Source organism: Sus scrofa, chromosome 14, assembly GCF_054392235.1.
Source record: "Sus scrofa isolate SSC_HxYL_T2T_F1_AM1 chromosome 14, Sscrofa_HxYL_maternal_Yorkshire_Landrace_v2.0, whole genome shotgun sequence".
In the NCBI taxonomy this organism is placed as follows: Eukaryota; Metazoa; Chordata; class Mammalia; order Artiodactyla; family Suidae; genus Sus; species Sus scrofa.
The window spans coordinates 118,539,935-118,553,148 of record NC_139396.1 but is presented as its reverse complement, the minus strand read 5'-3'; the positions used below and the strand labels follow the sequence as shown (position 1 = coordinate 118,553,148).

Here is a 13,214-nt window from a genome sequence, read left to right as displayed (position 1 = left end):
ATCACCTTAAACTTATGAAAAAAAAAACATATTTAAAACATGAATCCTGTATTATACATTGCTTTAGAAGTAACATGTCTACCATTAAGTTATTTTAAATTCAATTTTAGCATTAAAATATATATTAAAATCAGTTTTACATTTTAAAAACTATTTTCAATATAACTTTATGTACCAGTATTAATACAGTAAACATTGATACATACTTATATTTAAAAATAGTTTTCCCACTAAAAAGTATATTTCATATTTTTTGAGGCTTGCTTTATTCCTACTAGTAAATGCTACAAATGTAACACACAGCATGTGTTTTAGTCCCTCAGTTCTACCAAATTCTCACTAATAAAATTTTTTATGGATTTAATTTAATCATAATCAAAATTTTATAATATCCTTGTTTTTCATGTCATGTCTTAATAGAGTTACTCTTGAATTTTTAAAATATAGACATGTTAAATATCTCCAAAAGGAATCAGGTTTTGAGAGTAGTATCATTTTAGAAACTATAAAGTTATGAAGTCTTTTAACAGTAATTTTAAAAGTCTTTTTCAAAAATGATAATTTAGTATTAATTCAAGATTCCAAATAGTACAGGAGAAATATTAAGCTATCACAGCAGTCTTGTTTGAGGGGAATATAATTAAAAGACTATTCTTAAGTGGTTGGATATTTAATATTCTTGTTGGATATTTAATATTCTTTATTTTCATTCAGATTTTAATTATGTTATAACATCTTAAAATAATATCCTAGAAAAGTCAACTTTTTAGATGATAGAATTGGTTTTCGATTACCAAATAGGAGTTGGCTTTTGATACCAAATCAGGAATTACTGCTTTATGATTGTGCTTTATTTTCCTCATTTTTTTTTTTTTGAGAAATTCAGAATCAAATTTTAATTTGGGGGAAAATGTCTGCTTGATTCTGAAGGTTTAGTGATTAAAATACAATACTCAAGCTATTCATCTGCAAATGTCTCCTCCAATTGAATACTTTTTTCCTGTCACTAATTTTTTTTTAATGTTCTTGTGTTTGTTTGTCTTTTGGTTATTACTTTTCAATTGAACTTTTCTTAGGTTCTCATCTTAACAATATTCTGTTTAGAAAAATGTAACAATCAAAGTAGGCTGTAAACTGTATTTCCACATCAAATAAAATAATTGAAATGAAATACTCACCACATAGCGTCCTGGAAAACCCACTAACTTCTAAAAGTCCCAAAAGATCTACTTACATTGTGCTATCCCCAAGTTCTTCATAGAGATGTGCACCCGGAGGAGGCGGGGGTGGTGGAGGCATCGCCACTGGTGCCGGGGCAGGCGCTGCTGGTTTAGCTGCAGGCAGGGCGGACTGGATGCGCGCTGTCTTGGTGCACTCAGCTTGGCGTCTTTGGTAAAGTAAGGAGGTTTTTCAAAACTCATTTTAGAAATCATATAATTATGAATAGACTACCTTTTAATAATAAGGTCCAGTAATCAGAGGAACCCATTTAATTCTTTTACACAAATATTTTAGCTATTAACTGATAAAATTAAAAAAAGCATCCCACAGAGCATCCTTTAAGTGTAACCTCTTCCTTTTTTTTTTTTTTTTTAAATATTTACTCCTTGAATAATGGGTAGGATTCAATAGAAATATTTGCAAATTAAGTTAAATGATACTATTAAAGGGTGAAAGCAAAATATTTATACAAATGTGACTGATAATGGGTAGTTATTTAATGGATCTCATTCAGAAGATACATATTTTCCTTTATTATTTCTTCCATCTATTTAAAGAAAGGTTACTTTATTTTAAATTATTTTACCAGTTCCCCTCATGGCTCAGTGGTTAGCAAACCCGACTACATCCAAGAGGACTCAGGTTCGATCCATGGCCTCACTCAGTGGGTTAGGATCTGGCATTGCCCTGAGGTGTAGTGTAGGTCGCAGACATGGCTTGGATCCAGCATTGTTGTGGCTGTGGCATAGGCTGGCGGCTACAGTTCCGATTGGACCCCTAGCCTCGGAACCTCCATATGCCATAGGTGTGGCCCTATAAGACAAAAAGACATTAGTTTTGACATTAGTTTAAAGAGGCTGTGGAGGTATTCATATTTAGGGGGGTTTAGTGAGCTTTGATTTCCCTTGGATTCCTAGGAATGGCTGTGATTCCTCATTAGAGCTAAACTGTGCCTTTTGACTTTCCTGGATACTGATAATTCCTTCCTTAAAACCAAGATTTCAAAGGGTAGAACCTATCAGGACAAACTCTTTTTTATCTTTCCTCCACTTACATCCAGTTGTCAAAAACCAGCCCAAGTAGATCTACACAAAATTACAAAGGAATTTGAACTAAAAAAATGCACAATCCCTGCAAATACAAAACAGACTAATACATGGTTCTGGACAGGCTGACTACTTTGTCAGTATTATCTGGGCTTTTTCTTTTCATATTATATAAAATCATATGCAAAATATTAGTAATTATACTTACACTTTAAACCTGTTTAGGAAAGCAATGAGTAAGAAAAAAAGAGAAAGTTCCATGAGAAATATTGCATTCATAATATTTTAACATCTGATTTATTCTAAATTTTGAATAATTTATTGGTTAAACTCATAATGACACAGACTTAATAACATAGTAGGGAAATTAAGTATTTCAATTCAGAAGGTGAAAAAGGTGAACACTTTATTATTACTGTCACAGTTCTACAAACTGTTAAAACATTCATTTCAGGAAAACAAAGAAATGAACTAAATAGAATATGATAAACTGGATTAAAACATGCATATGTGAATATCAACCCTGACAGAGAAATGGAATATTACAGATGATCTGATCTTTATAATTGGTTTCTTGGTTTACTGTGCTTGAAGAATATTAAAAGAATGGAGACAGGTAGCAAGCCTTGATTATACTCCTGGCCTCACTTTGAAGCCGAAGATAGAATTGGAAGGTGCAACTGCTGGGTAATGGATTTATGACACTTTTCCTACATTTGCCTCTTAGTTTCCCATGCATAGCAAATTTCAAAGACACATCTTAATATGAAAGAATAACCAGTCTTTCCAGTTTATTTACAAGCAGGGTATGAAGTTACAAAAGTTAGGTTTTTAAATATTAAAATTTTACTTTGAAACAAGAGCAGTGGAAAATTCATTTTGTTTACTTCTGTTAATCTATAAAACAGAGTAACTAAACTTCATTCATAGAATGTTAAGCTGATTACTGAACTAAAAATAATTAAATAATGCATCTTCACAATGTTTAAATATTAAACATTTTACTTTTTAAATTAAAATTCAGACCACTGAGTATAATATCCAGGGTGCTTCAGTTTTAATTACTGCATTGTGTACCAAATATAAGTTTTCTCACTGATTTTAATGCTAGCAGCATATAATAAAGCTCCTTTTGGAAATAGTTGAGTGAAAAAGAATAATTGTAATACAGATTATATTTACCAGGACAATTAATATTTGCTTGATGGCTTAATAATCTAAAAAAATTTATCCAGTGTTGTTTATTCATAGGCTTTAGATTGGCATATCAATTGATTAAGCACACATTTAACTTCAATATATTGAACTAAATGTTATATTTGCGACTTTACATTCCTTTTGTGACAAAAATTTTCCTATGGAATCTTAATGCAGAGCATACTTTGGAAACTTCAGGCTGGAATTATTTAATTTAAAAGAAAATTCTCAGTGTTAGAGAACAAAGATAATAGTTTAAGAACATATAAGGACTATTTTAGCACCTTCCTTGTAGGTATATTAAGTGATAAGTAGCTGTTCTACCATTATTTCTTACCATTTGTTATATCAAGTAATTAATATGATTTATGATTCCTAGCTGTTACTTATTTTCATTTTGTGAAATGAAACCCTCAGAGTTATCTTAATCTATTCCACATTTTTTTTCACGAATCATTGTCAATAGGGATATACTTAAAATATAAAGCCCTCTATAAAAGGTTCCCCATGCCTAGTATCAAGAACAGCTTAGCTTGCTAGACCATTTTATTTTCTTTTTGCTTTTTGTTTGTTTTGTTTTATTTTTATTTTGTTAAAAGTATAGTTGATTTACAGTGATGTGCCAATTTCTGCTATATAGCAAAGTGACCCAGCCCCCCCACACACATATATACACATACATACATTCTTTTTCTCATATTATCTACCATCATGTTCTAACTCAAGAGAATGGATATAGTTCCTTGTTCTATACAGTAAGACTTCATTGCTTATTATTTTAAATATAGATGTTTAAATTAGCTAAAAATTATTTGACTACTTTGAAGAGCCTAAAGAAGAAAAATGTAGATATTTTAAATGGATATAGGAACCAGAAAAACGTAAAGGCTGTACAGCCAAAACAGGCTGTTAAATGTTACAGTCTAGGCCATAACAAGGCTACCAAAGAAAGAAGAAACCATATGGAAAATATGAGTGTTAAATGATTTTGCAAACACTGATCATCTGCACAGAGGTAAGTTTAACAATATGAATAAAAATGTATCATGGCAATTTAGTCAGGCTACAGACCTTCCTTTGGAACTGGGGTAGCTGCATATAACATTCCACTGCCTTTGCCCCAGGATACCTAGTACCTTTTCCCCCAGAGATCTCAACCTGTGAAGAGCATAAACAAAGCTAAAGGAGGTAACCTAATATTCCTATAGGATAAGAATATATTAGGAGCACAGGAACTCTGAGCAATCTGTAAAAATGTATTGAAAGTTTGTATTGTTTTCCCTTAAAGAAGGTCATTTGGTAGAAGAAAAATGTAGCACTCCTAGAATGGCTGCACTATTCATATTTTACAACTACTAAGCCATTTCTCCAGAGACAGTTTTTTGATAATGCCTTCTTGAGAAACTATCCATGCTCAGCGTGTATGAATACTTACTGTCTGTAGCTGACCAAAACCACCAAGATGGCTGGAATACAGCAGAGGATGATGATAAAAGCCAGAGCCAGCAAGGCCCCTTCTGTATAGCCTAGACTTTCTCCTCGCTTTTTAATGCTGGTCACTGCCTCTGGAGTCCGGATCTCCAAGATGCGTCCTCCTTCTCCATAATACGGCTGAAAGTCTTTATTGATATCGAGTAGTTTGCCATCCAAAAATCTTTATTATTTGATAAACAGTAAAATCAATGATGTTAACAGAGAAAGGTCTTTTTTAAATAAAATATTTTCATAATATCTTTCAATATTTTCTTTATAGCATAAGCTGAGTCAGAAGTCTTTTTATGAATAAAAAAGCATATATAAAAAGCAAAAGCTAACAATAAATAACACCTCTATATACACATATCCAAGATATTAATTACAATAGCTCTTATTTAACATGCTTACAGACTTGGAGAAAGTAACTATCAATGTCATTGAGCTTTATATCACTATGTTGAAATTATTTACATTATTAAGTTATACAGGTGGAATAAAATATAATATTCTAAATTATATGGCATAGTTTAAAAATATATTCCTGCATTTTATCCTCCAGTTCTCAGAATGATTCTATAAAATAGAACCATAATACTGATTTACTGCAGACCACAAAGCTACACAGTTGTGGAAACAGGTCTAAGATACCAGCCCAAGCTTTCAAAGTGTATATTGTGTTTCACCACACCACTTCAAATGTCAACACTCTCAAATCTCAACCAAAACATTTTTTATGGGAAAAGAGTGAACAAATTAAAAGGTGGTTTTTTGTGTGTTTTTTTTTTTTTTTTCCTTCCTAGAAAGAGAAAAATAAATAAATGATGCAGGTAGTAAATCAGTGTAGTCAGGATGGCCAGAATTGGTGGTCACCTTCAGTTAGTACTTCTTGCAAACCCTTTCTCTACATAATGCAATTACAACTATGGGCATTGTATTGGGGAGGAGAATTGAGGATACTTTTTAATTTTATTTGAACAATTTTATTGCATATTTTAGGCTGTAATTAGCAGGCATTTTTTTTTAATTCCCCAGGAACATTTAAATAATCCTTTTCAAATCCTGTATATTGATACAACATTTGTTCTTAATACCACAAAGCCACAGTATGTTTTAGGTGTTTTTTCCTTTTGGAATTTTTAAAAACTTTTGTCTATAAAGGTGAAATGTCTTACTATAAAAGATTGAAAAACACAAAATAGTTCAATAGGCAAAATTATTCAAAAGCCTACAATGCAAAGAAAACTACTGCTAACATTTTAGTCTAATCAAGTTGTCTATTCTTTTTTGTTTTTTTGCTATTAATAAAATATTTTATATATTTGTAATTACATGGCATATATGAGGTAAAATATTATTTTAGAAATATATATAAACATAAAATACCATACTTGTGCTGAAAATGTAGAACACACAAAGAAATATGAAAGAAAAACTAAAATGGCTCAAAATTTTACCATTAAATGATAACCAAAGAATGCCCTACTTGTATATTTTACAGGCTATTTCATACCTTTTGACATTATTTATTCTGATTTTCTGAGTGATTATGCTGACTTTAAATCTAGTTAAATGCACTGTTCATAGTTTCCATATAGAAAAAATAAAGAGATGCCTGATAATAGATATGAATTTCACTGGATATTATTAGTATTCCAATTTAAGAAACTAATGGCTCAGATTATTCAGTTTTAAAGCTATATATTTTTATTCAAGTTTTCATACTATAACATAAGGCAGTTAGGATACTTTTTTGGTTTTTTTTTTTTCTTTTACAAATGTGTTTTTGTAGATGAACATAATTTTTATATCAATTTTCCTAGATTATTTTCAGATATATTAAGAAGTATAATAAAGGCTTATCCATTGTTCCAAGCACTAGATTAGAAAAGAATAGTAAAACACCTTGTTTAAATTATTTATAGTATAAAGTAAGAAATTCCAAATGAAGTACAGATTAAGAGTTCTGTCACAAGAAATATATCATTAGAAACTGGGAAAGATCAGGAGTAGAGGAAAATCATTAATTGCAGGGAAAAACTACCCCTATTAGATGGATCCACAGATCAGAATTCTTTTGGATTCTATTTGATACCCAAGTCACCTAAAGGAAGATATACTAGTCTTTGATATTATAATAACTTCTTTTTCAGATATTTACTTTGGTTTATTTCTCAATCTAGGTAATCATAAGTAATTGTTTACTAGAAGAATTGATTGCTTTTGAATCCATAACTGATCTAGAATGTCTTTCTTTTTTGCTGCATATATGCAAAACAACTTGCCCAGGCAAAAACTGGGTCATAATGTTTTTCCTTAAAACCTTATTGACTTGAGTCTCATTACTTAATTGCAAATTCTTCTGCAGACCTCCGTAAGATAGACTGAGGATGGGGTTGGAGACCAGAGAAATCCTTTTCATAGTACAGGGATAAAGGAAGTGATCAGCTAAGGCTGGGGCACTGAAATTCCCTGGACCTGTATCTCATACAGAGCAAGAGCTTTAGAGATAGGGAAGTACATCCATTCCTAGGGCTCAATTAAAGATCCACTGCTTCAGCAGAAGAGTTGTGAGCAAAATCCACTACAGCTGAAGGAGGAGAGGGCTAGGGCTTCTTGGGCTAGGACCCTGCAGGAGTACAAAGTAGACATCTATGACTGGTTGGGGGGCGGGGCAGGGAATTCTCTTACACCAAAGAACCTCCACAAACATAAAGTAGAATATGGATACCATGGGAAGACAGAGAAGGAAAGCTGAGAAAGCTCGACCCCAAGTCCTTGACAGATGGGCTAGAAGAGAAAAATAGAGATACCCCTCCCCAGAACTTCCCATTGTCTCATCTCCAGCCCCACCTTAAGAGAAGAACCAAGCAACAGGCAAGGACAGTTTACCACATCAAGAGAGTTAAGAGAATAGAGAGAAACCCTTTCTGTGTCACAGGCATTCAGGGTCTGCTGAATGACAAAGAAAGCAATAGAAACAAAAACAGGGATAACCCAGACGTTGGCACTATTCACATAGGGACTTCGATACAACTCTGATTAGTACTTTACAGGATCTAGTGTAAAGAGGAAAACATGCTTGAAATAATCGAGAAATTCAGTAAAGTGGTAGAAACTATAAGAACCAAATGGAAATGCAAGGTTTTAAAAAATACGTAAAAATAAAGAATTCCTTCAAAGAGTTTATCAGTAGGCTAACACAGATGAGTCAGTGAACTTGAAAACAGGGCAACAAAAATTATCTAAACTAAAATACAAAGAGACAAGAAATGGGGGGAAGGGAGAAGAACAAGAACAAAGTGGAAAGAAACAAAGAGAAAGAGAAAAAAAAACAAATTTTAATTGAAGATCCAGAAAAGGAATAAAAAGAAAATAGGGTATAAAAAATATTTTAAGGTATATTGTCTAAGATATTCCAGAAATGAAAACAACAAAAACTCCCAAAAAAATACAGATTAAAGAAGCTCAACCACAAGAAGAATAAAAGCAAGATAAAAATAATATAACTTATTGCAGAAAATTATACAATTCAGACAACTAAGCATAAGAAAATTAAAATACTATTAATATTGTGAAACAAAATATGTAATTGTCATTAAATTCCAGTCTTCTCTATGCAAGTATAAAGTCTTAGAAATTTTTGATATAGTTAATCAAATTTTAAAACTCACAGTGAATTCTTTAGTCTGGGCATTTTGTAACAATCTCAGTATTCTAGTATATTTGTTCAGTGTTAAAAATAAATTTTCAATAACTTTCATAATTTCAGGATAGATATAACATCTTATAATAATATCTGTGCATTATCAGTCTTGAATTATGAAATATCTCTATATAATTTCATTATAAAATATTTCAAGGAACGCTTCTTAGGTTTAAATTAGACCCATGTTTCTCAGCTATTCAAGCTGAAGACTGCTAAAGCAACATTTTAATACTTCATAGCTATTTTATCCTCTTCTCAATATAAAAATATTTTGATTTATAGTTATTCTATTTTTTTCCTTTCCTTCCTGGCTATAATAGTTATTTAATTGAATTTAGATCTATACTCTTCACAATATAATCTAGGTTTGGGAAAACTTGTTTAGAATGAAGAATGTTGATCTTGTACCTCAAAGTATCAGTTGAAACCGAATTGGCTTCAGTTCCCAAATCTTTTTATCTCTAAAATGTTTACAACTACAATTCAAATTATAGTCATCATTATTTTGTTCTTTAAAGCCAAGCTGTTAGCCCAAGGAAAACAGATATTTTTATTTTTATTTTATTTTTATTTAATTTTATTTATATTTTTTTAGGGCCACAGGTATGGCATATGGAATTTCCCAGCCTAGGGTTTGAATCAGAGCTATAGCTGTCCTACTGTACCACAGCCACAGCAATGCCAGATCCAAGCCATGTCTGCAAGCTACACCATAGCCCGCAGCAAAGCTGATCTTTAATCCACTGAGCAAGGCCAGGGATCAAACCCGCATCCTCATTCTAGTCAGGTTGGTTTCCCCTGAGCCACAATGGGAATAGAACATAGATATTTTTATATTTAGGAAAAAAAGCTTCATTGTAACAATCTGTCATCATATTTAAAAATAAAACCAAAGTATATAAAAACATAGAATGCAGATTTAAATAAATGTTAGTAATGACAGTTAATAGAATAAATAACTTTTAATATACACTTTAAGTTATTTTTTAGATTAATAAAGTAAGCAAACATTGACTTTGTAGACCTAATTGCTGCTTCATTTGGATGGTGATTCTAAAGCCTCAGAGGAAGTGTTGCTTCAGTCATGTTTTCCTCACAATGATTAGCATACTATCTTTCTTATGGCCTAAATATCTATTGCATATAAATTGATTATATTATTTTGCTATTACTACTTAATAACCATGGATTTTTTAAAAAAACAAGGTGATAGCAAGTCACTATTTCATCATTGCTGAAATAGGAGCAGTGAAATTTTATCAGACATAAAGTAAAACTAAATTCAGATTCTATGAGTTTCAATAAATAAATGGGTAAAGAGATGTTTACTAAATTAAAACATGCACCCACATATGGATACATATGTAAATTTGTATATGCATATATTTATTTGTATGCTGTTTATTACACATATAGGCAAGAAACACTAAATTCTGAAATAACAGATTTTGGTACATACCACATAGTCCAAATATTTAGACAACATATATGACTACATATCAATATGTATTTTTACTAAAAAAAAACTTTTACTTTAGATAAGAATTGCATGCTAAGAATATTTTGTACACTAGGTGTCACTAGAATAAAGGAGAAACTAACATTAAAAAAAAAAAAAAGCTGTTCTAGAATAATTTCCAGAGAATATGTAGCAGCATTTTAAGATTCTGTATTTTCTTTATTTTTAGAATTTATAACTTAAATATTCAAATATTCAAATTCATACCACGATGAAATGTCACATAGGGGATGAACTTAGGTAGAAGTGATTATTCCCTCTGCTCTCCTATCCCAAAGTCAAGGAAAAACATCAGATATCAATTTTGCTGATTCAATAAAACCTTGAAGAACAATAGGCTTGTTCTTAAAATTCACCCTACTGAGAAAGTTGCAGTTGTGGTGCAGCGGAAACAAATCCGACTAGTATCCATGAGGATGGGTATTTTATCCCTGGCCTTGCTCAGTGGGTTAAGGATCTGGTGTTGCTGCTGTGAACTGTGGTGTAGGTTGCAGATGTGGCTCGGATACCACATTGCTGTGTCTATGGCTTAGGCCAGCAGCTTTAGGTCCGATCCGACCCCTGGGAACTTCCATATGCCTCAGGTGCAGCCCTAAAAAAAAAGGAAAAAAAAAAAAATTCAAGCCTACTGACATCACTGCAGGCAAACTGCCACTTTAAGAAGGAATCTGCACTTTCCTTTCAAATAGCTGGGGTCCTAGAGCAAAAGTGGGAGCAGAGGCAAAGTGAACTTAATGAACTGTTCCTTGCTCTTAAGCATAATGGATCCTCTGACATCTCAAGAACAGATTCTCTGAAGTCATTTTATCTTACACAAAATTCTAGGCCTGAGCACCCTAGGGATTGTTTTTAGTGTTTTTGTTTGTTTATTTGCTTGCTTACTCTTAACTTTCAAGAACAATTTTGTGGGTTTTAAACTGTATGTACCTGAAACCTTAAATCAGGAATATATATGGGTGGTACTTTAACCAATGAACTGTTACAGACAATAAAAGTACTTACTTAAAAAGCTCATTTCTGTCAACGGCTCTGTTCGTTTGGGGGTCAATTGCATAGACAGTCAAGTCACACTTAGTGTAATCTTCTAGAGAAAAAGCATCGCCATGCCGGCGAGCACCGATGGACTCCACCACAACCTTGGCACCAGGAATTTGCTCCTGAACATAACGATCCAAAATCCTGTAAATAGATCAAAGCATAAACATGACATTCTGATGGGCTCACTGGGGGAAAAAAATCACCTTCAATGTGAAATGACATTTAGTAAATGAAAAATGATGACGGCCTGGTTTTCACTAATGTTTATGGAATAGGAACCCTTGAAAAATTTTCTCTGTATATTTAGAGCATTTAACTCCCAATGATGCTGGAAGCTGAAAGAGGTCATCAACCATGTCCTACTTAAGTCTAGAGTTTAAAAATTTATGATGCCATTAGAGACTTTACATGGCTCATGAGAAATGCCAACTATGTTGTACAAATAAAGCTGTCTATGCTTTATAGGAGCCGTGGGGTCATTAGAACCCTTGAGTTCATATGGTTGATGTTAAATTACAACTTCCACCATACTTTGTGATACCAGGCACACAGCTATATGCCAAAGTGCAAGAGCAGGATACCTGTTTCCTTAAGTGCATAAAGACCCCCAGAGCATTATAGCAGTGGGAGAATGTAGGGATATTTTGCACTGCCAAATTTACCAGGTTAAGATAAAAATATTGCATGAAAATCTCAGCAGCTACTTAGGTGAATTGAAACAACTAGAAGCTATAGCAGTTAATATAGAATAGGTAATATTCAATAGAAAAGACAGTAATAATGTCAACCTGTAGGTAATTTTCTGTAAAGTACAATTTTTTTGCTAATTGGATAACTTGATTTTAATTGAAAGTGCAAATTATTGCCAAATAACTGTTATCTGTATTGCCGCAAGTGGCAATTTCTTTAATGTTCTTTTCCTTATTAAAAACCTTATATTATGAATCCTTAAAGATTAACATTACAATGCATATTATTAAATATTTATAGATATCTATATGTAAATGAATTAATTTTAATAACTATACATGGCAAATATCTTAAAATTTATCTATAGATTCAATGTTCCTTTTGGAGTCCAAGCTGTGAGGCATTTTGAGGGAAGAGGGGGTAATATATCCTTTGATACCATAGGAAATAACTTTTACTTCAGATGCCAAAATTGACTTGCTTTCTGCTCTATTAAAACATAAAATTGTGGCTTTCAGAGTCTGCTGTGTGCTTGGTTTGCCCTTATTTAAAGAACTACTGGGATACTAAATTTTAGTGAAAGGGCTGTACCATTAGACACAAGTCTGGAGTTCACAGCAGGGGACACAGCCAATGTAATCAAGTGTTTGCTTGTTTGCTTTTAAATTTGTATAGAGAAGCATAGCTGAAATCTCTTTTATTGAAGAATTATTTCTTTTCCTTTTCTCTCCATCAACCATACCCACTGATCTCTCTGACAGAGTATCTTTGCTGATGAGATCCTTGCTAAAGAATAAAGAAAAGAAAATGTGGAAAACGGAAGGGGGAGGGAATCCACTTGGAAATACCAGTTTGTAGTTGAATGCTGCCTCCCAGGAAACTGAGGAGAATGGCTGTACTGGGACATTTAGGCTGTCTAATATCATTCAGCCTGTGTTTTAAAATTATTTTCTTGAGAGACTTATGCTCACTTAATAAAAATAAGAAAAGCCCCAGAGTCAAACCACATTACACTCTTGACATTTTGTAGGAGGCACAAACAATGATTAACATAGTGGTGAGGAGCGCTGAGGTTTGGCTTCAGTTTTCCTTAACTTATCAACTGTATAACCTTTGACAAGTAATTTTGAGCTCTCAAGGTCTTAGTTGCCTTAACTACAAAATGAGGAAATCATCTGCCACATGGGATTGTTGGGTGCATTAAATGAACTGAAGTTTTTGCTAAAATCTTTACACAGTTTTTGGCACGTAGTTACTAATTCATAGGATATGATTAAGGTTTTAATAATTTGGCTTAAATGTTTTCATAGATAAGCTTCTT

At 32.5% G+C, this 13,214-nt stretch overlaps 1 protein-coding gene across 34 annotated transcripts in view; it reads right to left on the bottom strand.

The window, feature by feature from the left end:
- PCDH15 (protocadherin related 15) overlaps positions 1-13,214 on the bottom strand; it is a 1,617,506-nt gene that overhangs the window by 20,440 nt on the left and 1,583,852 nt on the right. For 19 of the 34 annotated variants that reach the window (XR_014827612.1, XR_014827610.1, XR_014827605.1 and 16 more), the window contains 3 exons: positions 11,168-11,344; positions 4,896-5,118; positions 1,235-1,387 (listed from right to left, as the gene is read on the bottom strand). Coding sequence is in view for 13 of the 34 variants with exons in the window: in XM_084996673.1 (XP_084852799.1) it covers positions 1,235-1,387; positions 2,476-2,484; positions 4,900-5,118; positions 11,168-11,344 (558 nt within the window). In the remaining 21 variants the exon portion in view is untranslated. Of the gene's footprint in view, positions 1-1,230; positions 1,388-2,475; positions 2,485-2,651; positions 5,119-11,167; positions 11,345-13,214 lie in introns of those variants that run through there. The other 15 variants (XM_084996674.1, XM_084996679.1, XM_084996676.1 and 12 more) reach the window with 4 other exon arrangements.